This window comes from Perna viridis, chromosome 9 (genome assembly GCF_037379345.1).
Source record: "Perna viridis isolate PV_CMFRI_1.1 ecotype Kerala chromosome 9, ASM3737934v1, whole genome shotgun sequence".
In the NCBI taxonomy this organism is placed as follows: domain Eukaryota; kingdom Metazoa; phylum Mollusca; class Bivalvia; order Mytilida; family Mytilidae; genus Perna; species Perna viridis.
In genome coordinates, this window is record NC_142453.1 from 19,220,367 (window position 1) to 19,248,314 (window position 27,948).

Genomic DNA, 27,948 nt, shown 5'->3' on the forward strand with positions numbered 1-27,948 from the left:
TTAAGGCAATTTGTCATGTTACAAAGTGATAGATATATTTGACATTAAAAACACAAAAGGGTTCTGTATTAGACATGATTTGCATATGGTAGAACCTCTCGGTGATGGATTTGGCTTCCTTTTTCAATACTTTTGGTTATGAGTACTTCTTGTATACAACTAATATTTTGATTATGATCTTCCTACATATTTGATTCTATTGCTGCTGATGAGAGGTTACTCCTTGAAACACGTGTACAGCATATCGAAATTTACATATATAAAACTGGTATTTTTTGTATTTAAAAGCGAGCTCGAAACTGTTGTTCATGTTTTAGACTACTTGAAAATATAATTTTGCCTCTTAATGTGTATCAGGTTTAAATTTTAATTCTGCAATCAATCAGCAAGACAACGTTTGTATTCACTTATAGTTACACTTGCGTATGTCTCCCAATATTACCTTTATTCGGCAACCGAAATATCCTCCGCCTGTTCTAGTGTATATTTACGGGCTGCTTGGTTTGACCAATTTTGTTTGTGATTAATATTCGTAGGATAAGCAAATTTATATAATGTATTATTTATATTGATTTAGTACATGACTTGGGGAAAACAGAACAAGGTTATATCAGAATTTAAGTATGCCTGTTAGTAACACTCTGTAAAAAGACGATGGATTTTGGGATTCGTTATCACAAAGGTCGCGTAGGCAATAATGGGTAAAGCAAACAAGATCATAAAATGGGAGTTAATCCTGATGAAATTTTGCGGGAAATTATGTCTGTTCTGGAAATCAATTGACAATTATTCAATGAAACTACGATCTAAATAGCCATGTGGGAAAAAATCCAAAGAACAAACACCAGTTATCCAGTAACTTGCAGATTATGGATGTTGAGTGATCTCTAAAAAAAAATAATGTCTAAAAGGAAACATTTTGAGGAAGTAGAAAAAGAGCAAACCACTAAAACAGTGGTACATGAAGATGAAAGCTCTGGTAAAAGTTATCCACAAAAGTTTTTTGGTCCATATATAAGTGAGAGACAATGGTGCACAGTACGTGAGGAATATCTTGGAAATTGGTAAGTTAAAGGAAAAGTAGGAATGCTAACATGTAGTATGATGTACAGTCCTTGAATCCTTCAACTGATCCATGCAACGATTTGATGGATCGATGACCGTTGACTGATTGATCGCTGACAGATGGATGACCGGTGACTGATCTGATCGCAGCTTATGTAAGATCTGTTGAAAATAAAAAGAAATGTAAAATTAAAGTATTAATTGATGTTTAAGTCTATTACAATATGTAAATGTGTAAAATTGACTAAGTAAACAACAAAAACAGTGAAATACATTGACCGCTCTGTGATCACGTGATGTGATCACCAGTTTAATTGATCGGGTTGACGGATCGATGACTGACTGGAAACTGATCGGTGATCAATGACCGATTGCAATTTTTGTTGCATGGATTGGTTCAGGTACTGTAGATTTATGTTTCAATTAAGCTGATGAGGTATTCTCTAAATCCATGTCAGTCCTAGTTCACAAACACTCCATGAAACATTCACGTTTCCCATTTTAGTGTTTGTGCATCGTTTATCATGCGTTAACACATCGTTTTGCATTCGTTTAAACACACTAGGAACGCACAATAGGTCAGCATTCGTATAAACACACAATATGAGTGTTCGTTTAAACTCACAATAGAAGCGTTCATTTATTTTTGTACTTTGATCATTTCCTTGATTCAACTGTTATTTTTCTATTATTTACTTTATCTTTAATTCATTATATTCATTTTTTACAATGTCTTTTGTCATTATTTGTTAATGTTGTTATATTTCATCGTTTGTCTATCATGTGTTTAAAAACATGCTGTGAGCGTTTGTCTATACTAAGTTTGAATGAACACTATGAGCGTTTGTTTATCGTACATTTAAACACATTCTGGGAGCACTGCTTTACATTGTATCATGCGTTTAAACGCATGATAGGAGCATTCATATGCATGATAGAAGCATTCGTATATCGTGCGTTTGGTGAGCGCTTAGGTACATTTGTAAATGTTCTTTGTTGTGGTCATCTGTTTTCCATGTCTGGTCTTCGTTACTGGATTACATTCTTTTGATTTCTGCTAGCATTTTGGTTCCCTTGATTACTCTTTCACCTTTCAACTGTTTCTAAATTGGGTTTCTATTTTTTGCATTTGGATTTTAAGACTCTTTCAATGACTAAACAATGGGATTTTGCCCATTTTAACTAAGCAATTACTCAATTACCCCCATTATCTGGAGCTCTAGAAAACAGACACATACAACAAAGAACATAAAATAACCAAAATAATACATACAAAGCAACAAAAATAAATGAGCAACTCAGACTCCAATAAAAAACTGGGAGCATGAACCAGGTGCACCTGTAGGGTGAGCGTCCTCTGTTTTTTTCTTGAAAAAAATTCCATTACAATGTGTATCTTTGTTTTTACTTCAGCTGGGACCAGGTCACTTATGATGTTATTGCACCAAGAAGCTACCATTGGGGAGAAGATGGTTTATTTGGACTGTCAGATGAAGAACAAAAGCTTTGTATTGGATTTAACTTATGGAATGGAAAAGACCCTGTGATGAAAGAAAGACTATTTGGTCTCACTGGTCCTCAGGTACAAAAATGTAATTGACAAACTATAGAAGGGTCTTTATCAAATCCCCAACATACACAGAGGTTCGGAAGGCCAGGGGCCATGGAGCATTTGCCATCTTTAAAAAAATGGCCCCTTCCAATTAAAGAAATTTCATATACTTTCTTCATAAATGGCCCCTTCTCAAAAGTCCATTCCCAGTCCCTGCATACAAAATGTAGATATTTAGAATGAACAGCAATCTATAATTGAAAACTATTTACATACAAATAGTTTTACATACAAATAAATACAAATAAACTATGATATTTTCAACTTCACCAGGTAGGAGGAACATTCAACTACATTTAGTAATCTTATTATACTCCATACAACAAAGTTGCGGAGGATATAATGTTTTTGACCCGTCAGTCAATCTTTAGTTTTCCAGATTTTTTTTTTTGAAACACTTCCTGATATTGACATCAGTTACAGGTCAAGTTTAACTTTCGTACCGCTTCGATGATTTTTGACTGAAATTACAGGCCTTGAACTTAGCAAAATTCACAGAAATAACAGTTTTCCAGAATTTTTTTCTAAATTAAAGTTTGCAGATATTGACATGATAAGTTACAGGTCAAGTTTACGTTTTGTTCCACTATGATGATATTTACTTTAGATTTATTTAAACTTGAAGAAATCACAGTCTGGTTTTTGAAATTTACTTGAGTATCCAACATGGGGACGCATGGGATATGTGAGAGTGCTCACTAAGGTTCTTTAATTAAAAATGTAATATCATATGTGCATGAATATTTCTAGACTCCCTGCTTAAATGTTGTGTGACCCTTGTTCATGTACAAATAATGACATGTACAAGTTTGCATTTGTACTAACCATGCTAACTGGTTATGTGTACTTGTAGGGCAATCATGGTGAGGATGTGAAGGAGTTATATTTCTACCTCTATAACCTCCCGGACCATAGATATATGAGGGGCCTCTACTTCTACCCACAGTCTGAGTTTCCATATGAAGAACTAAGACAGAAGAATAGAGCAAGAAGTGTAGGAGAACCTGAATATGAAATCTTAGATACAGGTTTGTGCAGTCTCTGTAAGAATAAGGCAGTGGGTGAGACATGGCATAAAATAACAAAGTATTTTGATTTGATAGTCTTATTGTACTCATTAGGCACAGAACAAGATTTTCCCTATTCTTTTAGTAAAGTAATGATTGAAGTACACTTCTAATAAATAATTCAGGGACAGATAATTCTGTCAAAAACTTCAATTTCTAATATTCTCTTGTAAAATGATAAGGCATGTCTAGTAATGCTGAGGACAAATACATATACAATGTAGTAGTATGTATTTTCCTTGATATTTTTTATAAAGTGAGTTATAATTAAATGAAATACACTTAAAATAAATATTTCAGGGGCAGATAATTCAATCACAGATCTCAATTTCAAACATTTTCAAAAACTTGAAAAATGACAAGGCATCTACAGTAATGCTGAAGACAAAGATGTATAACAGTCATTTAAAAGAAAAAAGGCTTTTTTTAATTCAAGTATAATGTGGGGTTGGTGGACTTTTAACATGCATGTCTTAGATCATTTACATTTTGCCCGGTTTTTACTAAGACTTGTACTTAAAATTTGAAAGGGTATAATTGTAAAAGGAACAGATGTAATTTAAGTGAAGATTGTTGGCAGTTTTTTTTTATAGATTATTACATTTTATTTTCCATATCAGCAGGTGTGTCAACACACAACTATCATATCAAGCCCAAGAGCTCTGCTGAAGGACAAGGGTTTATTCAAGGGACAGTATATGAATTCACACTTGTCATTTTTCAGAATGACTCCAGATTTGTCTCTGAATAACCTTTTGATGTCAATGAAACAAAGTAATTTTAAATTGTGACATCATTAATCTGTAAGTTGAAGGAGCTTTCAGTACGAATATATCATTTTAGTCAATGGCATCCACAAGTGTAAATACATCTATATGGAACACTGCAATATCTTTAAATTTTTTGTCACATATTTAAATCGTTACAAGAAAAACATGAGAAACTCTACATGACTCTTTCATGTCATTTATTTAATGTAATTTCATTTATAAACACATTTGGTTTATAATCAGAATGTGTCTTTCTTTACTGATAAAGTAACCTTCATGACAGACAGATATCATTGACATTACTGTAGATGAAGGCCCATTATCCACTTATCAGCTGAGAGATAATATCAGCTTGCAATTTTTGGCATTATTAAAGGGACAAAAATGTCCATATCACTTCCATATAAGTAACAAACAGAATCACGCCAGTTTTGAACATTTTGATCCAGAACATCATATCTCGATCTATCAGGCTCAATCTAGATTTAATATTTTCTGTCTTGACATCAAAACTGTCATTATTCTATAAGTAACAACCTCTGCTACACATTGTGTTACAAATATATATCATACTGAATTCATTTGCACATATAAATTCAGTCTAGATCAATATTTATGTCACAGATACTAATAGGATAATTAAGTATGGTTCTGATTAAAAAAACAGCCAGGGGGTGATTTATCATTTCTCAAGATAATCAATGAAATTTTAAAAATACCATTGTAACATGTAACGTCCTTAAAACAACTCTCTTTGGATATGTTATGTATTGTAAAATATCTTTTGACTGGTTATGGTGTAAACATTTTGGCGGGAAAGTTTCCAATACAGTAGATCATAACCAAATTTGAAGTGTTAATATCTCCAGTGAGAAACTTTAATTTGCACCTCATTTTCGAATACAGTGTCTATGTGGCCTGCTGAAGGATTTCAATAAAAAATATTTGGGATTAAGAAATGCATGAATCACTAATAAGTTTAAGGCAGAGCTATATATAAAAGGTTAAAAGGAGAAAGTGAATTACCAAAATAAAATCACAAGTGCTAAACGCCTAGATTTAACAAGTTTTGTGCAAGACTTAAATCTTCAGGCATTCTTGGCACAAGTAATTATATTTTAGTTGTTCATGATAACCAGTCAGCTATTCTATTTATTATACAAATTTTCTCCATAACTTATTGATATTTTCTTGTGATCTTGAGGGTTTTATTTTGGGGATTTATCTTAGGCAATACTTTATTACTCCAATCATTCTCTAGTATTTTGTATAATTTCATAATTTCATTATTCCTCCTCGTATTTTTACTTTTTTAGATGTGTTTACTGAGGGATACTGGCACATAGATATTGAGTTTGGGAAACCAGAAAATGGTACAATACTATGCAGGTATACAGTCACTAACAAAGGTCAGGTGCCCTGTACACTGGAACTGTCACCAAAGTTCTGGTTCAGGTAAGATAAATTCACAAGATTGGCATGTTTGTAGTGGAATATTTCTAAACCAATCCCTTGTAACCATAATGAAGATGTGATTTTTTTTAAAGTACATGTAGTAAACCCATGTAACAGGGTTTTACTGCAATACCATATCAGGTACTGTAGCAAATCCTTGGAAGGAGGTTTTACTGTAATACCATATCAGGTACTGTGCCAAATCCTTGGAAGGAAGTTTGACTGTAATACCATATCAGGTACTGTGCCAAATCCTTGGTACGAGATTTTATTGTAATACATGTACTATATCAGGTACTGTACCAAACCCTTGGAATGGGATTTTACTGTAATACCATATCAGGTACTGTAGCAAATCCTTGGTACGGGGTTTTACTGTAATACCATATCAGGTACTGTACCAAATCCAGGATACAAGACTTTTTTTGGAAGGAGGGGTATATGTGTCAATACAAATTGAAATTGTACCAGTATTGAATACAAATTAAATGTTTTATACACACTTATATACATATCACGAAATTGAATGATTACTGTAAATGTAAAGTATTTTTATCATAAAGAAAGACATCAAAAACAGTAGCTCAATTGATTGTAAAAATTGTTACATATTGGGCCAGTTAGAGATAATAAACTTTGGCATGGTTTGTAGTGCACTTGCTGAACCTTGGCATTCTTCAGCACTTTCCGATAAATTATCCTATAATTATATCATCAGGAAGTGTGAGAATGACTGGAAGAGAAGAATACAAATGAAAGATAGTTCCACAATTATAATTGAATATGATTTAGGTTAGTTCTTCTAATATAGTTGATAAAAAAAGGAGTATTACTTGTACGGATATATTGGAAGATAAGAATAGAAATGAAGTATAGTTCCAAAATAATTATTGAATGTGATTTAGGTTAGTTCTATTGACACTGTTGATAAAAGAAGTATTACTTGTACATTTGTATCACGAGATCTGGCAGATTTTTGTCAGTTGTTTGCTGTCAGAAATATTATCTATTGCCATTTAGGCATTATTTTTCTGAGAAGCACTCTGAAAGATTAATCTTTGTACACACTCGACAGTAATATCATTTTGAAATCTTATAATTCTAATCTACGTGTAATTAGCATATATATATTTTACCTTGTCGATAAATTCTGGAAAAACAGTGTTTAATCCTATATTGAAGGTAGTACATGTATATATGTCCATATATCTGTCAATCAACAGATGGGAATAACAGCTAGGTATGCCAATATTTTAGCTAGAATGCTTACTTTAATGGTTACTCTTTTGTGTTTTCATTGAAATATTGACTGACTGATGTGGTTTTTAATGTCCTTGACTACTCCTATGAGTAGTATGGACTTTTGCATTCTGATATTAGAGTTATAGGACTTTAAATACATAAAATAGGGGATGGGGTTGGCATTTGATTGATTGATTGTTGTTTTATGTCTTCAAGCAGATACTATCTGTGTCAGGACAAGAAATATTTGACTTATAAAACAGACCCTGCTTTGATGTAGTCCAATATGCTGGATGAGATTTTTATAGGGTTTTCAATGAGGATACCAAAACCATTAAAGAAACAAGCCATGGATGACCCTTGTGAGATAACATATCAATATTTAATCTGAACTAGTTTTAAATTGGTGTCTTACGTGCTGCAAATAAGAACTTAAATTTAAATATATTATTTGATGCCCACTTAATGAAGCGGTGGTATATATTGGAGTATGAATCACCTTGTCCATTCATTCATCCGTATGTCATTCTGTGCCTCTGAGTTTTGTTAAAATATCTTGGCTTCCAATGGATAGATTGATTTCAGATCTGGTATGTATTTAAATTACTTGTCTATCCATATGTCATTCTGTGCATCTGTCTGTATTTCGTTAAAATATCTTGGCTTCCAATGGATAGATTGATTTCAAATCTGGTATGTATTTAAATTACTTGTCCATCCATATGTCATTCTGTCAGATACTACTACTGTATTTCCATTGCCATGCTATATGTTGTTTCTATGTTTCATTGGTTACTTGTCATTTTAGGAGACTTCATTGTGAGATTTTTTAAATCAGAAAGGAATGCAGTTCCAGAACTTAGTTTTTCAGATGCAGACAAAAATGGTAACTATATAGTTTTGGAAAGCTGTTTATAAAGTATATACAATGTACGAGTTTTCTTAGTTATGTTTGTAATTAATTTTGTCTAGTGCTTCAGTTCAACTTCTGTGCTGTATTGTAAACATATTATTTTTTGCTGTTTTCATATTGAACAGAAAAAGCTAAAAAAAAATACTATGAAAGTACTATTGTGCATGGGGTACCAGTTTTCGTGGGTAGGTCTAACCACAAAATTTAGTTCCCAAGGAAAAGGAGAATCCAATTGATGTGTATACTGAAAACCTCAAATTCACAAATTTAAGAATCCATGAACTTGTGTCTCTACCCACAAAATTTGATTTGACATATGTAACACTAATATGTTCACTTGACAAGGATCACCAAAATTAGCATTCTTGAAAAATTATACATTGTTAATATTTATTTTTTCTTTTTTATAATATGACAGAATCAAAAAGTTGCATGGCCACCTATAAATTGCAAGTAGATCCTGGTCAGCAAGACACAATAGAATGGAAATTATCTCCATCTACATGTTCAGTAGATCCTGATGTGTTATATTGTACAAAGGAAACTTTACGTCAATTGAAGCAACAAGCTGACTTGTTTTATGAATCTGTGAGTTACGTCATTGGAAATTAGTACATGTACTTATGAATTAGTCACACATTTCTTTTGTGTTAAAGCTTTTTTTTTTATGAAGTAAGGACCACATTTAAAATCATTATTAAAAAGAATGTTGTTGATAATCAAAGAGAAAATAATAGTTACTGTTACATGTTTTAATTTAAGTACCAGTCCATATGAAATTCAGACACTTACCATATTAAGGTGATTCATGGTGAAGAAAAACACACAAAACAAACAATGCTTTTTCAATCTACATATGTTGTGTTTTTACATAACAGTTGTCCTTTCCATATTCAGATCTGTACTTTTGAAAAAAAAATCATACATTCATCTCCCACTAAAATCAACCAAATTGAATAAAATCAAGAACGCCTATTCTTGCAAAGTGCTAATTCCATGTCCAATCTATATAAATTTTATCTCAAAAGTGCAACACCCAAATGAAAAACTAAGACTGGTTATGTGGTCTGTATTTGGTGCTGAATAAGAAATAAAATTGACTTTGGTGGGTTTTTGACATGCATGAATCACCTTCTGTCTGATTTTTTATAAAGACCGCAGCTTAAAACAGACAATGTCATGTGGAATATCTCAACTTGCACTGACGTTCTCAAGTAGATATTCCACAGGATATTGTCAATACCAAATCCAAAGTAACTGTTATTCTATTTATTGGTACTGTCTATCCATCACCAATTTTAATATCAGCAACTCCTCTGGAACTGCTGAATTTAATTTAATGAAAATTCCACAATTTTTTTCATTTTTGTTTTCCCATCAAAATGACTTCCCACATGATTCTGGAAGGGTAGTGGGGGTATTTATTTTTGAGCTTTGCTCACAGTTTGTCTGGTTCTTATTGTAGCTGTGTAGTGACAGATGGTCAGAAGAGGAGAAGTTGGTAGCCAAGGGAGCCTGGGCTGGACTACTGTGGAATAAACAGTTCTATTATTATGATGTTGAAGAGTGGTATAATAGAGGACAGGCCATTGATTCAGAAAGTAAAGGTATAAATGGGATGAGATGTAAAGGCATAACCTGTTCAAAATCAGAATGATTGTTGCATGAAATGACCTATGCAGACTGAAAGAGTAATCAAGGGAACATGAATTTAATCAGAAATCACAAGAATGTACTCCAAGGACAGAAAGAACAGACAGAGAAAACAGACACGCACAACAAAGAACGTGTAATAACCAAAATAATACATACAAAGCAACTTTTCAAGAATTCTGATAAAATATAAAAAAATGTTTCAGAATATCAAGATATTACATGGGTTAACATTGGTGCAGACACTTGTAATTGTCAGGTGGAATGTGTAATTTACTTCCTGGTGTTGTAAAATTTAAGAAAATTGACTATTTTGACCCGTAATTATGATTTAAATGTCCAGTACAGATAAGTTATAAATGTAGGCAATTAAACTTTACGTTTTACACTTTTGTTCAGTGATTAAAAGTTTGCTGTGACTCAAACATCAATTTTCATGAAATAAAGGCATCAGTTTCACTGATAAATGTACTGCAACCTTTGGTTTGGCTTGATATAGATAAGGCCTATGTTGCAAGTAATGATCCAGACCTCTTATTTGAAAAGGACACAGAGGAGGCCCTGTTTCTTTTATGTTTATGATTTTTGCCAATGTATATTTTCAGATATGTCAGGAAATTGGGATGTTCATGGAAGAAACAGAAACTGGAAACAGCATTTTAAAGCACATGACATCTTAGCTGTACCTGATAAATGGGAATTCCCATGGGTATGGAATTCTAATTTACCTGCACTTAATTTAAGATTATAACATCATAACTTCATCTTTGCTGTCATGCAATATGGAAAAGTACAATGGCTGTCCCTTTTGTAAGACTGCTCGTTTCTTCATTTATATTTTTTTTTAGATTTTTATCAAACTTCATAGATTGATATGTTTTGATAGCAACGTTTTTGTGCTGTGCAATATTATTATTATTATTATTATTATGATTACAACATTTATAGAGAGCATTATATAATAATAATTACTCTAAGCGCTTTACAAAAATACAACACATGCTTACAAAATATATAGCAAATCACATATAAAAATGAAATTCAGATTAAAGGAAGAAACAAATATTAATCTGATAATTGAAAAATTTTGAAAAGTTAATGATGTAAAAACTGACCTGTAATTTAAAAACAAAGTTAACAGTTAAAATAAACCAAAAATTAAGAGCAATAATAAAATGGTCGAAAATATAATAAAAATATTACAGGATTGCAAGCAAAAATAAAAATAGAAATAATTTTTGGATTTATCAAAAATAAAATTATTTCGATATCACAGAAAAGAGAAAAAAAAATTTTTAAAAATAGAAAAAAAATAAATATATATATATACATATCTACAAACCTAAAAATAGAAATAAATAAAGTCAGTTCAATTAAAAAATAAAACATCCATCACATAAGGTTGATCTATACTAAAACACAGCTGTCCAAAACTAAGAAAAAGCCAGTCTAAAAAGGTATGTTTTCAGGTCTTTCTTAAAAATGTCTAAAGAGGTACAATTTCTTATGGTTGGAGGTAGATTGTTCCAAAGCATTGCTGCTGATTTGTCAAAGCGCCTATCACCGTACCTTTTTGTTCTTGTATCGTTCGGTACCTGAAGAAGATTGCTGCATTGTGATCTTAAAGTTCTCACAGGCCTATAGATTGAAATCAGTTCTTGTAAGTATACTGGGGCGTTACCTTGGAGAGCTTTAAACACATATAAAAGTATTTTATACTGACAGCGGTATTGAATCGGAAGCCAGTGTAAAGACATCAATACAGGAGTAATGTGTTCGTATTTCCTTTTCTTTGAAATGAGTCTTGCTGCTGAATTTTGAACTCACTGTAATTTTGTGATGACACTTGTATTAACTCCATTTAGTAAGGCATTGCCGTAGTCCAGCCTTGATGTTACTAAAGAACAAATCAAAGTTTTACAGGCATCTTCAGAAATGTAAGGTCTTATATGTTCTATGTTGCGAATTTGATAATAGCAAGCTTTACTGACGGCACTAGCTTGTAGTTCCATGCTTAATGAGCAATCGAAAAATATGCCTAAGTTTTTCACACTTGGTTCATCACTAATAATATTTCCATCGAATGAGAGCTCAAGATTTGATAACTTATTAAGCCTGTTTTTCGGTGCAAAGGTGATCAGTTCAGTCTTGTCTTGGTTGAGTTTAAGGAGGTTAGAAACCATCCAAGCACTAATGTCGGAAAGGCAGTTTTCTAACCTAGTTGATATATCGGACCAGTCATCGAGAGGCTTATTCACCAAGTACACTTGTGTGTCATCAGCGTAACAATGATGCAACGTATCATGGCGTCTGCAGATTTCACCGACCAGTTTTGAGAACATGCAGTAAAGTTTGGGTCCTAAAACGGAACCCTGGGTTACACCATATTGAAGACACTTATCGTCGGAAAGAGTAGATCCAATCGAAACACATTGAGTCCTGTTCGTCAAGTAGGATTGTAACCACAATAAAGCTGTTCCAGATATTCCAAAAGAAAATTCGAGAATATTATGGTCAATGACATCAAATGCCGCTGATAAATCTAGCATCAAAAGTACGGTAAACAGTTTTTGTCAAGAGAAGACGTGATATCATGATGGACACGTAGAAGGGCGGTCTCAGTAGAGTGGAATTCTCGATACGCTGATTGAACATTATCATATAAGGAATTCGATTTTAAGTAACACTTAATTCTCGATGCAACAACTTTTTCGACTACTGGCAATACACCAGTAGTTTAAAGTGAAGTTATTCCCCTTTTGACATGGTCTTAATTAAGGCACATCTGGTTCCCATTTCCTTTGAAACTTAGAACTGTCAAGTTCGCTGATAATGAGTTGAGTTCACTTAACACAACAACAAATTTCAACTATTGTCGAGTGAGCGAAGAAAGAAAAATTCAAACATTCCTGAAAAAGCTTGTTGAATGGAGACTGATTACTAATTACAAACATGCTTACATCAAGTTTTTGCTTGCATTATCATTGCAAAAAAGTTACAATATTGAAGATTCTTAATTACTTTATTTGTACAGTTTGCCCCATGGGATACCTGCTTCCAAATGATACCTTTCTGCAGGTTGGATGCTGAGTTTGCCAAAAGTCAACTGTTACTTCTTTTGTCAGACAGATATATGTCACCTGAAGGCAAGGTAAGATTTATATCACCTGTAGGTAAGATATATGACATCCAAAGGCAAGGTAAGATATATGACATTCAAAGGCAAGGTAAGATATATGACATCTAAGGACAAGGTAAGATATATATGACATCCAAAGACAAGGTAAGATATACATGACATTCAAAGGCAAGGTCAGATATATATATGACATTCAAAGGCAAGGTAAGATATATATGACATCCATAGACAAGGTAAGATATATATGACATTCAAGTCAAGGTAAGATATATGACATCCAAAGGCAAGGTAAGATATATATGACATCCATAGACAAGGTAAGATATATATGACACTCAAAGGCAAGGTGAGATATATATAACATCCAAAGACAAGGTAAGATATACATGACACTCAAATGCAAGGTAAGATATATATAACATTCAAAGGCAAGGTAAGATATATGACATCCAAAGGCAAGGTAAGATATATATGACATCCATAGACAAGGTAAGATATATATGACATTTAAATGCAAGGTAATATATATATAAACTGACGGACGGTAAGCTATGTGTCAACTGAAGGCAAGCTAAGATAAAATATATGTCGCATGAAGGCAAAGTAAACTGTGTCAACTGTAGGCAAAGTAAGCTATGAGTTTTATACATGTATATTGGTTTTTGATATATTTTTACCTTATACGTGTAACTAATTAGCAAGTGAACTATTTTGATTTATCCATTATTTTAGTAAGACCAGATGTTTATCACTCAAAATATTTGCCATAAGAAGTAAAACTACAGTCAATCAAACATATATCTTTCAGATTCCTGGATGTGAGTTTAACTTTGATGATAACAATCCACCAATACATGCTTGGGCCTGTCTAAAGGTGTTCCGAATGACTGGTGAAAAAGATTCTTATTTCTTGTCCAGAGCATACAACAGACTTCAGAAAAATTACAGCTGGTACAGTTATTGTCTATAATAATTACTTATTTTAAAAATAAGTTATCAAAAGATATCGGCATTTCTGTTGAAACTTTTAAGAAAGCTAATGTGAAATTTTTATTCACAGTTTTTAGTTTCTTTTGTTTGTGAAAATGTCTTAAATGGATGGGTTTTTATAGATTTATGAATTTCATTGGATTGTGGAAGGGGGGGGGGCTTATCATATTACCAGAATGAAAATAGGGTGTTTTTGTGTGTGTAAATGCATGCATTAAAATGTGCAATAAATTGTGTTTATCAAGGATTGTTTTGGGGGACCCGTGGTGCCCCTTTTAGATGATTATCCTGCTAATACTGAAAGCATGGAGGTATTCTCACACTTAGCCTTTTTTATAATATTTAAAGTTGTTATAAATGTCATAAAAAATCAGAATTATGACAAGTTTTAAACTTGAAGACATTCTGTACACTAGAATTAATTATACATGTATGTATTGAGTAGGTGGATGAGTAACATTCAGTGTACAGACAGATGGACATTCAGTGGAGGGTTTCTGGGCTTAGATAACATCAGTGTCATAGACAGGGGATGTCCACCTACAGGTTACACAATAAAACAGGTATAGAGATTTATTGTGGCATGTAAAGGAAATCAAGGGAACCTGGATTGAAATGATTATCAAAATGAAAATAGTCCAAGGATAACAATTAGACAAGAAAAGTGGCTATATATAAAATAAAGAACATAAAACAGCCGAAATAACACACACAGAAAGAAAAGTTAATGAGCAACCAGGAGTCCACTAGATACTGAATGTATTAAAAATACTTGTCTGTCTAAGAATCAGGCAAAATGTGCATAAGGTGTGGCACATGAAGAAAAAAACGCAGAGTATTTGTTGCATTATCTGATTGTAAGTATTTATTAGCTCATAACATCCAGATTTAACCATCAATTTGTTAAAGTTTGTATTCTTAAGATATTATTTGTTTGTTTGTTGGGGTTTAACGTCCGAGCAGCAACATTTCAGCTATATTCAGACGATGAACATGAAATTGATGATAAAATGAACATGAAATGATGATGAAATGAAAAAGGGATGGGACACAAGGACAATGGGGTCGACAAATTTTGATTGCCACTGGAAATAGTGAGAGGTGGGTAGGGTCGGGCAATTTAGCCTCCTGTGGCGGAGCCCTGTGGTTCCTACTCTGGGAGAATACCACAGTAGGTTCTCTAACGTGCGAGGAACATGGCATCTTTCCCAACACGGTGCACCACTATGGTTTGCAGTCAGGTTTTCCGTATTATAGCCTGACAACCCCAGCATGTAACACACCAGGGGTACCCCATTCAACCACCTGGGGCACACATCCCAGTTGCTCTGTGGGCAAAGCGCCCTAGCCCCCGGCTAGGGTTCTGAGCACTATTTAGTCGCCTTTTACGACAAGCTTAGCACTACTGCGTGACTATTCTTTTAACACCCGGACCTGCACGGGGCCTTAAGATAAGATATTGAAAGGTGAAATTTAGCTGAAATGCTTTATGGACAGATGGAAAAATGGTGAGAAAAATTTTCCAAAACTTTTCCCTATACACATGTATAAGCAGTCAAAAAACATCTTCATCATAAATGCTTCATGATTAATTGAATTGTTATTTGGTTGTTTTCTAGATGTTTTGAATATCTTTGAGAAAAAAAGACCAAATTGAGAAAAATTATGTGCCACCAATTGCCTGATTCTTATGCAGAATAGTACTTAAATTGTGTATTTTGATAATTCTCAAGGCAGATGGAACAGCATGGATGGCTCTGTATGCCCTTGGAATGTTGGAAATTGCTGACATTTTATGGAGCGAAAACATGATGGAAACAGCAGTAAATGATATGGTACAATATCTGAAAGATTTTTTACACATTGCTGAACAGCTTAATAAAGAAATATCTGATGGAGGTAAGTGGTGTATTTAAGGATTGTTTTCATGAAGCAAAGAGTTTTATGAAGAAGCGTAATCTGTCCCAGCATATCTTGGTAAAAAATTAAAACTGATTTTATTGTTCAATCGATTCCAGTCAAAATTATGATTTGTTCCTTCATCAAAGCTGCCTTATTTGGTGAAAAATTATTTGAATTGCAGACTGTAAACCAAATAATGTTAATGACATCACAGTACCAAGTTAATCCATGGAAAATAATATGTCTTGCCCAAAAGCTTAAAGCAAATAAAATTAAATTATTTTCATTACATTGTGTGTGTAGTGTAAAGAAACCATTAGTGTTTGCCTCAATTGGAAGCCCATTAGATTCATTCCCAGGCTTAGTTCTGTAACCCTTGTTTTGGCAGATACCTATTACAGTCAAACTTAACTCGCTTGAACTCGGATGGCTTGAGCACCCGGAATTTCTCGAACACAATTCAAAGTACCAAAATTTTTCCTTATATATTCAGTATAAATAACCTTGGATTTCACAAACTTCGATTTCTCGAACACTTGAACTGAATAGATGGTCCCTTTGGTAATACAACTTAGAGAATAACCCTCACTAACTTGATTTTGTCACCCATTTTGTCAGAGTGGGTAATAAAAGGTGTGAAAAACTGAAACCCTATCATTAATCAGTATCATTTTAGTTAATTACAGGTAAAATTTAAGTCATCACTAATTAGGTAGTCTTGGTCTTGAAATAGTACTGATTGAAGTTCGAGAATGTTCTGAAGTCGGCATAATGGAGGCATCATAAAAATCAGGTGAAAACAAATAATTGACCTAGGAACCTGAACTCTGAACATTTTTAAAAGCAAATATAGCATTTGTAATGTCCACAAGTTAACATAATCTCCTGAATGTGAATGAAAAAGATGCACAAACTAATAAAATTTTATAGGAAATAAGAAATTTCTAACAATAAAGTCAAACTCAGACCGGCAATGAAAAAAAATTCAGATTTGTATGAACTTCAATTTCTCTACCTCCCGATAATTGAATACTTTTCAGTGGTGCCTTGGGGTTCAAGCTACCAAGGTTTGATTGTATATCAATTTAATTTCACTGCTAAAAATATAGCAATCTATTCAAAGTGATTTATTTTCACAATATCTTCTTCCTTTTGAAATTGGTGAAAAAGAAATTGCCCATGAAAAATAAATTGGTTGAGAGTAGTTACAAAGTCTGTTTGTCTTCAATCTACATGTATCTGTCCATATATGTACCTTGTAAGCCCTACTCCTATGTGATCATTTATTGGATTTTTATGACTGTGTGTAGGAAGTTAAAGCATCATATGCAGATGTGAACAAAGAATGTTTGCAAAGGGAGATAATCCAATTTAAGAGTAACTTCGGATTTACATATTCTTAAGCCTGTCTCTTCCAAAAACGATTGATTTTAAAGATAATTTATAGGAAGTAAAAATTGATCGATAAGACTGTATGTTTGAACCATAAACATTTTTACCATTAATTGAAAAACTACTGTTTCAAAAATGACAAATGCAACAAATTTAAGATTTAATTCTCTGGTTTTTTTCTTGTTATAAAAGGGGTGTCCATTAAAGAATAGTTCTGCAAGTTGGGGATATCAATCAGTTGAGTCGAGGCATTTGGTTTTGGTTTCTTCTTCTTTACACTGAAGTTTTTAGTTGTTGCTTTTAACTTTTCATTATGCTGTTTCAGTTGCTTTATTGTGCTAGCAAGTTATTCCCTGCTTAGATAATGCTTAGATTGAAACACATCTGAAGAAAGCTCTTAATGGGTCATAAACTTGAACTTTACATGTGTTTGTCCTTCTATTTATTTTTTCCAATTAATTTAATTTGTTTTTTTTTTTTCATTTACTTCTGTTATCAATTTAAAATTATGGAAGGCCACATGTAATCTCAAACTTTACAGTCTAATAATGTTTGTTTTACCTATGATTCATAAAAGTTCTTCATAGTTTTCAAATAATTTGCTTTTCCAGGATTTTGGAATTCCAAGATGAATTTTTACAATGATGTTTTGGTGGAGAAATCAACACAGAAGCATTACCCTATAGAGGTCAAATCTTTGGTTGGATTACTTCCCCTTGTTTCCTGTTGTAAATTTAAATCTGGTTGCAAAGGAAGATTTGATCTACAATTTATTTTGGATACTAAGTCAAGATTTGTAGGTAATTTTAGTTTTTTAAAGTGTAAAATAGAGTTTTCCAATAATTCAAATTTTAATTGAAGCTCCACTTATACAAAGTAATATATATTATATGTATATACTAGTCACCTAGTCTTTCAGTCTGTCTGTTGGCCATTTTAGTACCATATTTCTCAGTTTTTTCATGATTAAATATTCTTTTGAGTTTTTGACAATCATATTTCTGATTTTTCCCATTTTGCCCGATTCTTACAAACACTGATATTTAATTAAAAAAAAAACAAATATGACTGATTAACTTTGGTACCTTGAAATTATATTGTCACTGTCAGTTTCACATAATGATACATGTTCTATCATATTAAATCAATCAAGAACTCAGATAGTACATTTCAAGTAACAGTCTTTATAAAAATCAGACAGCAGGTGGTTCATCCATGTCAAAAACCCACCAAATTCAGTTTTATTTCTTGTTCAGAAACAGTGTCTGATCACATAACAAGTCATAGTTTTTTGTTTGGTTGTTGCACAAATTAGATAATAATTATATAGATTGTACATGAAATTGGCTTTTTGCAAGAGTTATTGTTCTTGATTTTGTTTGATATGGTTGATTTTAGTGGAAGATAATTGTATGATTTTTCTCAAAAGTGTAGATCTGAATACAGTAATAATTATAACTATGTGAAAATATAACATATGTAGAATGAAATAGCATCATTTGTTCGGTGGGTTTTTCTTCACCACGAAAAACTTTACCATTTGCAGTGCCTGAAATTTATATGGACTGGTACTTAATTGTTATTGACATCAGATTTTGACCTTATTAGATATCTCTCATACATAATAATCTGCATTATCACCATATTATAGTACATGCATGAATCATATTAAATATACCTGTTAACCCTCCCTCTTTAGGAGGGGGACTGTATTTTTGGGACAGTCTCCCTCCTTAAGAAAGTCTCCCACATGGGAGACACAAATCTCCCTTTTTCACAAATTTCTCCCACAAAATCTCACTCTTAGCCATGTTAGTAGAAATATTGCACAAATTACGTTCTAAATGGCTTATTAAATTGATATAAATACAATGTTTATGTAACATTTTAATTGTTGGAAACTGTCAATATCTACATGTAGTTAATCCTTATGTTGTTCTTGTTTCTCAAGGTTTTATTAGAAACATTAAAGAGGTAGACCTAGGCTAAGGGACACAACTCATACAAATCAAAGGAATGTATGTATTCAGCATTTTACATAAATCTCATGCAAGCTTCAAAATAACTTGGACTGATTTTATTCTGTTTCATAGGAAAGCTTGGTGGGCTTTGGTACAGATGAATATGATACAAACATATCACTGATTTCAAGAGTTATATCCCCTATCCTAGGTCTACCTCCTTAAGTACATTAATGAGAATATCATAGATTTAATATCTTTTTCTTATCTTTGTGCTTAGATTTCTAGCAAATTTATCCTTTTTTTCTGTGAAAAAGGTCGTCAAGCCAAATCTTCTTGGAAACGCTGACAAGAGGGAGATCTCCCTCTTTAAGCAATCAAAGATTAACTTGTATGTGTTAAAAAGATACAATACAATGGGCTTAATACATGAAACTACCCAATGTCTGTGCATGATCCATGTCAGAAACTCAGTATTTTACTATTTTGTAGATTGTGAAATGTTCAGATGAAGATAGTTATTTCCTGACTTGTGTACCTGGTGATAGAATCCAATGTCTGACTGATGTGCTGTTTGATGAACAAGAATTTCTGTCAAAGTTTGGAATTAGATCTATATCTAAGGTATACCATATTAATTTGCAGATAATTCAATGTTTTATATTAAAAGTAAACTCATTTTTAAAAATCTAAAAATTACACACTTTTTGCCATTTGATTACAAAGGTGTATGGGCAGTGAGCTATGGATATTGCCTAAAAGAATCAGCTTTGTTGTAATAACATAAATGTTGTTCTTAACATAGTGAAGCACATAAATATTAGGAAAATGAATGTTTTGTGGCTTGAGTGTTCTCTGTAATAATGTCAAAATGGTGCCCCATAATAAAGTTTGATAAGAATTACAAAATTTTGTTATTTTTTTAAGACATATTTACATCCAGAAAAGTATGTTTACACCTTAGAAACAGCTTCATATTTTTACATATGGTAAATTATGTAATAATGAATGTATTTACTAAAAATTAGACTGTTTCTTGGGTGTGGACACCATTTCTTTGCCAGAAATGTAGCCAGTAAAGTGACTAAAAATACCAAATGAATGGAAAATCTGAATTTTGGCAAACTTCAAGTTACTCTTTTGTCCTTTAAAAATACCAATATGAATGGAATGTCCAAATTTTGGCTAATTTCAAGTAATTCTTATGTCTTTTAAATGCAAGAAGTCCTTATGATTTCTCAGTTGTTATGTATTCAAGCCTCCAAATTCACAATTAAAACTTGATGATTAATACTTGATGATTAAAGTCAATTATTTTCACTTGTATTTTAGGCCAGTAAAAGCTTTTAGCACCCCTTCTCCTTTAAACTATTTGATACAAATTGCACCATTTATATATGTGATTCAAGTTGTACTTTAGTCAGAACTTGTTTTTATCCTGTCACAGTCTAGCAGTCAATCTATTGTTTTATTAAAATAATCTAACAAAAAATATCAACATTATGATACAAACGTTATATATGATACTAGATGTATTTTAATCAGAACTACTATTGAGTAAGTCAGGGTGAATGTTGTCAAAAAATTCTTGTGCTATGTGTATATGTATTTTAACCCAAGGGAATCACTGTGATACCAATATGATACATAGGAGCTTTTGTCTTCATGAACCTAAATGGTGCCATCTTATTTTGCTAATATACATGTATGTATGTGACTGCGTGGTTGGTTGTTTTATGGACATTTTCTCCACTGTTTACTTCACTATTCAATGCCCTTGAATTAGTTTGATTAGTGTTTTATCTTCATTTCTGAGTATTTAAGTAGTAGTCTTTGTAAGAATCATTCAAATTCTGTCAAATGTGATACACCCAAAAAAAAAGGCTACATATTTTTATTTTTGTTATTAAGCTGCTTTGGTCTATATAATGAAATGCAAAATTATTCATTCCAATCTGTCTGCTCTTTGGAGAAAAAAAAAGACACATTGAAAATCCAACAGTTTCTGTTGTATTTCAGTGTCATTTACAGAGTTATCTCCCTTAATTTTGAATTCTACCATGCATTCTATAAGAATTTTATCTCTTATGAACAAGGGTTCTATGAAAAGCCACATGTTAAATTTTTGTTTACTATAATATTTTAAACAAAATGTCAAAAATAAAAATATGTAGGCTTTCCAACAGTGAATCACATTTTGCATGATTCCTATGTGGAGTGCAACTTAAGTGGAGCATATTTGTTTTTTGTATTTTTTAGCTGCAGTTTAAGCACTTAAAGACTTACATAAAGTTAGGTAAACAGCAGGGAACTTCTACATTTAGTATTTATATGTGGTTTTTCATTTTTTATCTAGGTTCATTCAGATCCTTACACACTAGCTTTACCTGTTCTTGCAAAGATAAAAGTAAATAAGAGCATACCAGAACAACAACTGATTGTTAAAAGTACAAATATCCTATCAGTAAAACCAACAAGTGTTAAAAGAACAACTACAAAATCAGACAGCATGTCTTCTAGCTCATGTCCAGATTCACAATTAGAAGTCAAGCAAGCAGAGAGTGCATCAACAAAGAAAGAAGATAAACAAAAAGACATATCATATACTTGCACCAGTGTCAGGGGAGATAATTCCAAAACATGTATCAAGGGAGGTAACTTTACTAAAAATGTTAGGGGAGGTAACTTGAGAGAAGAGATAGTGATGACTAATTTTAGTCTTAGCTATGCACCAGGTGAATCTGATAGTAAAATGTTTGGAGGCAATAGTAACTGGAGAGGACCAGTTTGGATGTGTGGTAGGTACTTGTATTTGTTAACATGTTTTTAAAAATGCATTACTGATGATATTGATAAGGGTTTTAGATGTCCTATTTCAAGTTTTGCATAGATGACTAAGATACATTTTTTTTATATTCTGGTACACTTTATGGTAGATTTTTCCCAGTATAAGCCAGAATAAATGGGTAAATATTTTTTAGACTAAGATTTGCTGTCATTAATGCTGTCTGACATGAATAGTTTAACATCATCTCAAGAGTTTTTTTTTTAATCTAAATTTTCATGTTGAGCTGGGACTGGGAGGAGGGGTAATTAACATATTTTATCATTTGCAATGCTGAGAATTGTTCAACTTGTGATCTTGAAAAAAAAGAATGCCTAATGTCCTTTTATTAAAGGGGGATTATCCAAATTTAGGGTTTTCATGTTAAAAACTTGTAAGAATGGCTCCTAAACGGCTCCAAGGATTTGATGAATTTGTGTAACAAAGTAGGTTTAGCATCATATGTAGATAAAGATATAGATGTGCATGAAGAAATTAATTATGGTCTTGAGATAATGCAACTTAAGGTTTTTTAAAACAATTTAAGGATTTGGTATTCTCTTTGTGAGCTTGCATTAAGTATTTCTAGTTTTTTTAGCCTCACTTACTACAAAATATGTCTAGATTTGCTTCTAAGACCATTCTAAATTAATTCTCTAGCTATTTTTTATTCATTTTTATTATGGCAATGAAGGAGGCATTTTTCCTACTCACTATTTAGATAGAAATGTTTTATGGATTGTTCCCAGTGAAATAAACTTAGATTATTCACACTGTGAAATAAATTCGATAATTTCACTCTCGGACTTTCTCCCACCAAAACGTCACAACTTTGAAATCAATCCGCTGTTCACAAAATTTGAAATTTATGTTGAAAATGGCAATGAATAATCGAGGAAATCTATATAATAAATAGGATAATCAATTGGTTATCATGAATAACCAAAATATGATCACTCATGCAAAGAATGCAGTAAGATTTAACTTATGCGCGGAACAAGTTCCACACACTCGTTAAATCTATGCGTTCTTCGGCACTCATGATCATATTTTGGTTATTCACTCCTTCCATTTAATTATCCTATTATTCTTAATTGTTAAAAAAATTTGATGAGGGAGGTTATGTTTTATTGATGTGTATTTATAACTCTTAAAGAGATAAAGGAACTCTGACATGAGAAACAGGAAATTATTTTTATTTGGCATTTTGGCACTATTATTTTATGTAGATGTTTTAGGCAAACATGAAGCCTACTGTAATAGTTTTTTGGTTCTCAGACCATTTTTTGCCTCTTTTAAAGTTGCCATATTATCTTATTTTATTGCATTATACAAAACAAAATATACCCCTTTCTCATATCTTTTTTCTTATTGTGAATAATGTAAAAATCACCCTCATCTGTTTGGGTAGGGGATGAAAATAAAAAGAAATATCCCCATAAAAGGCCTGAAAACCAAGGAATTAAGTTTGAATGGCCTGACATGTTGTTAAATTCTTTTTACTTCTCAGTATTACTTACCAATTCCTTTAACAGCAAACTATATATTACTGGATGCCTTAGAACAGATTAGTAGTTGTTTTGGAGATAAAGTATCTGTTAAAAGAACTGACATCAAGAAAACCATCAAGATCCCTCTCAGTCAGGCCACTAAAGATGTATGTAAAAGACTTGTGTCCATATTCCTGACAGATTCAACAGGATCTAGGCCTTTACATGGTAAGCAACCAATCTTAGAGAACAAAAGATTTCTGTATCCCCTGCTTGAAACTGGGAGGTGTACAGTGATTATTCGTCCATCTGTTCATCCACATTTAGGTTAATTAGACCTTTAGCCTTTGCAACCCCTTAATTCATCAATTCAAGTATGATTTTCATGGGTTATCTTAGCCATTAATCTATTTGAGTGTTCTATTTATGCACAGAGATGTGCATTTTCTTTGTTAGCTGTAACTGAAAAAATTCATTAGCCAATATTGCTAACAGCTACATATTTTCCTTAGCCACACCAAACTGTCATTAGCCACATTACATCATCAAAATTTACTTGAAACAACCATTGTTAATATACATTTTATGGCATTCTGGTCTGTACATTAGTGTGTGGGTGTTTCCACAGTAATTACACCATAGTTAATACACATTTTATGGCATTCTGGTCTGTCCATTATTGTGTGGGTGTTTCCTTAGTAATTACACATTGTTAATATACATTTTATGGCATTCTGGTCTGTCTATTAGTGTGTGGGTGTTTCCTCAGTTATGTTATTTTGGGTTGTTTGAGTATGATGTACTGGAAGATTGCTGCTTTGTTATGTTTTTTATTTTTTTTTTCAAATGACGTGAATAAAATTCGAAAAAGAATTTATAGCAGTATCACATATCCGGTTTTGAACAAATTTTGACCAATATTCCTGAATTTCTTAATGTACAATTGTGTCTGTTCCAATAGAAAACATGGTTTCTGTGTTACTACTTACTGGAGTCAGAGTCCAACTTCTGTTTGATAGAGATTTGATGTTTTTTTTTTTTTTTTCATAAAAATAAACTAAGTCTGACTGCAAAAGATTGTTCTTCAAAGTGACTACTAATTAATAAAATGAGTTTGCTATACCAACATTTTATTAGCATTTGCCCATGTGGCGATTGTTTACGGCCTACACAGATAATATTTACAATAATGTTTTATGGTTATTTTGCACCAAAATGAAAAAAAAATCACTTCATATTATAGACCACTCAGGGCTCATAACATATGGAATTAACAATAAACGAATGTGCACACAATAGAAAATATAAAGCCTCTTCTGCTGTTGGTGGATTAATGGGAAGGGTTCCAGTGATTTAAACCCCCTCCCCTTGTCTGTTAAAAAAATTGGTTAAATTTGTGGAAACACTTTTGGCAAAATCTTTGGGCAAATATGACCAAATGATAACCTGCATCTCACTTCTCTTTATAAATTCCTAGATCGAGCCCTGTCTCCTGATCACAAAATTGAATGTTAGGGTTATTAAAAGAAATGTACAGCACCAGCTAAATGTGGTTTATACTGTTTTAGGTCACTATGAACAATTTAAGGAGGAGTCTTGGAAAGATCTGATTTTGTATTATGAATATTTCCACCCAGATACTGGGAAAGGCTGTGGAGCCAGGTAATTATACCATTGAGAAAACTGAGGCAGAACAGGATGTTTTTAATTTTTTTTTAAAATTGTGTTATAGATTTATTATGGGACAATTAATTGGAGAGAATAAATACCTCAAATAAGATCACAAGTGACGACTAACGCCAAGATATAAGTAGTGTGAACAACTTGTTCAGTATGTACAGTTACAGTAAATTTCTAAAGTGTTCTTGACACAGGTAGTTATATTTTGGTTACTCACGGCAACCAATTGGTTATCCTTTTTAATATTATATAGATTTTTACAATAATTTATTGTTTGTTTTTTATCATCCCCTGCTTGAAAAGTAGAGGTTATCAATGAGTAGGTGTCTGTCCCTCATTCTGTCCGTTATTAAATACTTCCGTCACAGTTTTCTTGGTTTCTTCTGGAAGGGAATGATTTGTTTTTTTGGTATATGGCTTATGCATGATGACTTGTATCATGTCTCCCCTTTCCAGCTTTCTGCGTCTTCTACTTCCTGTTTTCCTAGAGACTTAGAATTTTTACATGTGCAGTTCTTGGAAATTTACTGCATAAGATTTCTCTGCACCCATTGGAAGGAAAGATGAGATTTTTGGTATATGGCCTATGCATGATGACTTCTACCGTGTCTCCCCTTTCCAGCTTTCTAGGCCATCTACTGCCTGTTTTCTGAGAAACTTCAAATTTTTACATGTGTGGTTCTTGGAAATTTACTGCTGCAGATTTCTCACCACAAATAGGAAGGAATGATAATACTTTTGGTATATGGCGTCCACATGATGACTTATACTATGTCTCCCTTTTGCAGCTTTTTAGGTCATCTACAATGTGTTTTCAAAGCTACTTAGATTTTTTACATGTGCCATATTGGGAAATTTTCTGTCACAAATTTCTAAGCACCCATTGAAAGGAATGATTAGATGTTTGGTAAAATAGTGTTTAAATGAGCTTTTAAGATATTTCTATATATACAGATCAATAATTTAAATAGCATGTTATTTTATTTATTTAAAATTTCTGTTATCAGCAAGAAACCATGAAGCCACTGAGGACATTTACTCAACCTTAAATACTTCAAAGGTTACATGTACATAGTGCTTACTTTTTAATATAATAAGAATGGGTTTTGAAAATATGTCAGAGACAATGACTCAACTTGGGTGAAAATATCAGAACTTTATTGGCACTTTTAATTTCCTTATTTTTCTTTTTTTTTTGGTTTTGTACCTAATTTCAGATTTTTAAGTAAGATTTCTTTGTATATGGTCATTTTTGGGGGAGCTGGTGACAGATTTAGTGAGCATTGCTCACAGTTTTTTATAGTTTCAAATGAATTTCTATTTTTTTTCTTTGATATTCAAAATTGTCAATGATGTCAACTGAAGTTTATGTCACAGGAGAAAAGTATTGTGATGAATATGCATTAAAAACATGAAAAAGTCTGAAAGGGAAATTGCAGAGTTTATTTTTCATGTAACTGGTTATCAAAATCACCCATTGGTCAATATCAAAATTGTGCTTGAATAGAAAAAAAATTGGCAATTTTCAATGAAAATGTTACTTACTATAATTAACTGATACATTGCTGATAAATAGAATTATGTCAACATTTTGATGTTTTGACAGAATATCTCATTTTGCCCTAACAGGCTTGTTGTGCTATTTTCTGTCTAACCTTCAAATTGCTCTGGAATCCCACCCCTGTTTTTTTAATAAACTTTAGTTTTTTGAACCCCTTGATCCATGCAAGCAGTTTAGATTCAAGGTCTCTTGTTCTTTTGAAACTTTACAATATTCTTACTTATATTTCAGCCACCAAACTGGATGGACATCTCTAATTTCAGAAATACTACACAAACTTTACAGTTGAAGTGGAAGAATTTTGACAGCTTATAAAGATTAAACAAATGAAAATTTATAGACTTTTACGTTTTTTTTTGTGTGTTTATTATACCTTCCTGCCTTCCTTCCTTTAAGCAGAGGGACCCATTTTTATTTGTTACTCCTCCAACACCACTGTATGAACTTTTATTACATGGTTCCCATTGTGCACCTCTTTTTTTAGCTCACCCGGCTGTAGTCCATGTGAGCTATTGTCATCATTTAGCATCCGTCATCATCTTTAACAATTTCTTCAAACATCTTCTCTGAAAGTACTGAATGGATTTGGTTGAAACTTATATGATTGTTTCTTAGAGCATCCTGCACAAATGATTTTGATTTTTGATCTGTTGAAGAACATGGCTGCTGTTACTAAATATAGAACATAGGGGTCAGATAGCAGATTTTTGCACATATCTCCAAAACCATTTGATTTAACCAAATTCTGACATAGGGTAAAGTATTCAGCATGATGAGATCTATCTGTGTTCAAATTTTGTTTACCCATGTTGGAGTTATTGCCCATTTTGGATGTTTTTTGCTGTTTTAAAAACACATTCAATAATACTTAAGCTGACAAGGATAAGCATCAAGAAAAACAATAAAATTCAACCTAATTCTGCACAGAATAAAGACTTATGTAGCACTCCACTTAAGAGTCGTGCAAAATGTGTTTCATGGTTTGAAAGCCTTCATTTTTTTATTTTCGATATTTTGTTTAAAATGTCATAGTAAACGGAAGTAACATGTGGCTTTCCATATTACCCTTGTTCATAGGAGATAAAAATTAATTAGAATGTACTGTAGAATTCAAATATATCAAAAATAAAAACGATGTAGGCTTTCCAGCCATGAATCACATTTTGCATGATTTTTATGTGGAGTGCTACATAAGTCTTTTTTTTCTGTGCAGAATTTGGTTGCTTTATTAG

At 32.4% G+C, this 27,948-nt stretch overlaps 1 protein-coding gene across 1 annotated transcript; it reads left to right on the forward strand.

Annotated features, from left to right (window-relative positions):
- The first annotated feature begins 761 nt into the window (after positions 1 to 761).
- On the forward strand, positions 762 to 27,063 carry LOC148607209 (uncharacterized). The gene is made up of 19 exons (XM_088543727.1): positions 762 to 1,064; positions 2,479 to 2,647; positions 3,531 to 3,705; positions 5,831 to 5,969; positions 6,688 to 6,761; positions 8,020 to 8,097; positions 8,543 to 8,712; positions 9,590 to 9,731; positions 10,383 to 10,486; positions 12,812 to 12,928; positions 13,725 to 13,867; positions 14,352 to 14,469; positions 15,640 to 15,805; positions 17,812 to 17,996; positions 19,654 to 19,785; positions 21,518 to 21,959; positions 23,521 to 23,703; positions 25,044 to 25,137; positions 26,948 to 27,063. The coding sequence occupies exons 1-19, from the start codon at positions 901 to 903 to the stop codon at positions 27,003 to 27,005; spliced, it is 2,853 nt and encodes a 950-aa protein (XP_088399853.1). The 5' UTR covers positions 762 to 900; the 3' UTR covers positions 27,006 to 27,063.
- The last annotated feature ends 885 nt before the right edge of the window (positions 27,064 to 27,948 follow it).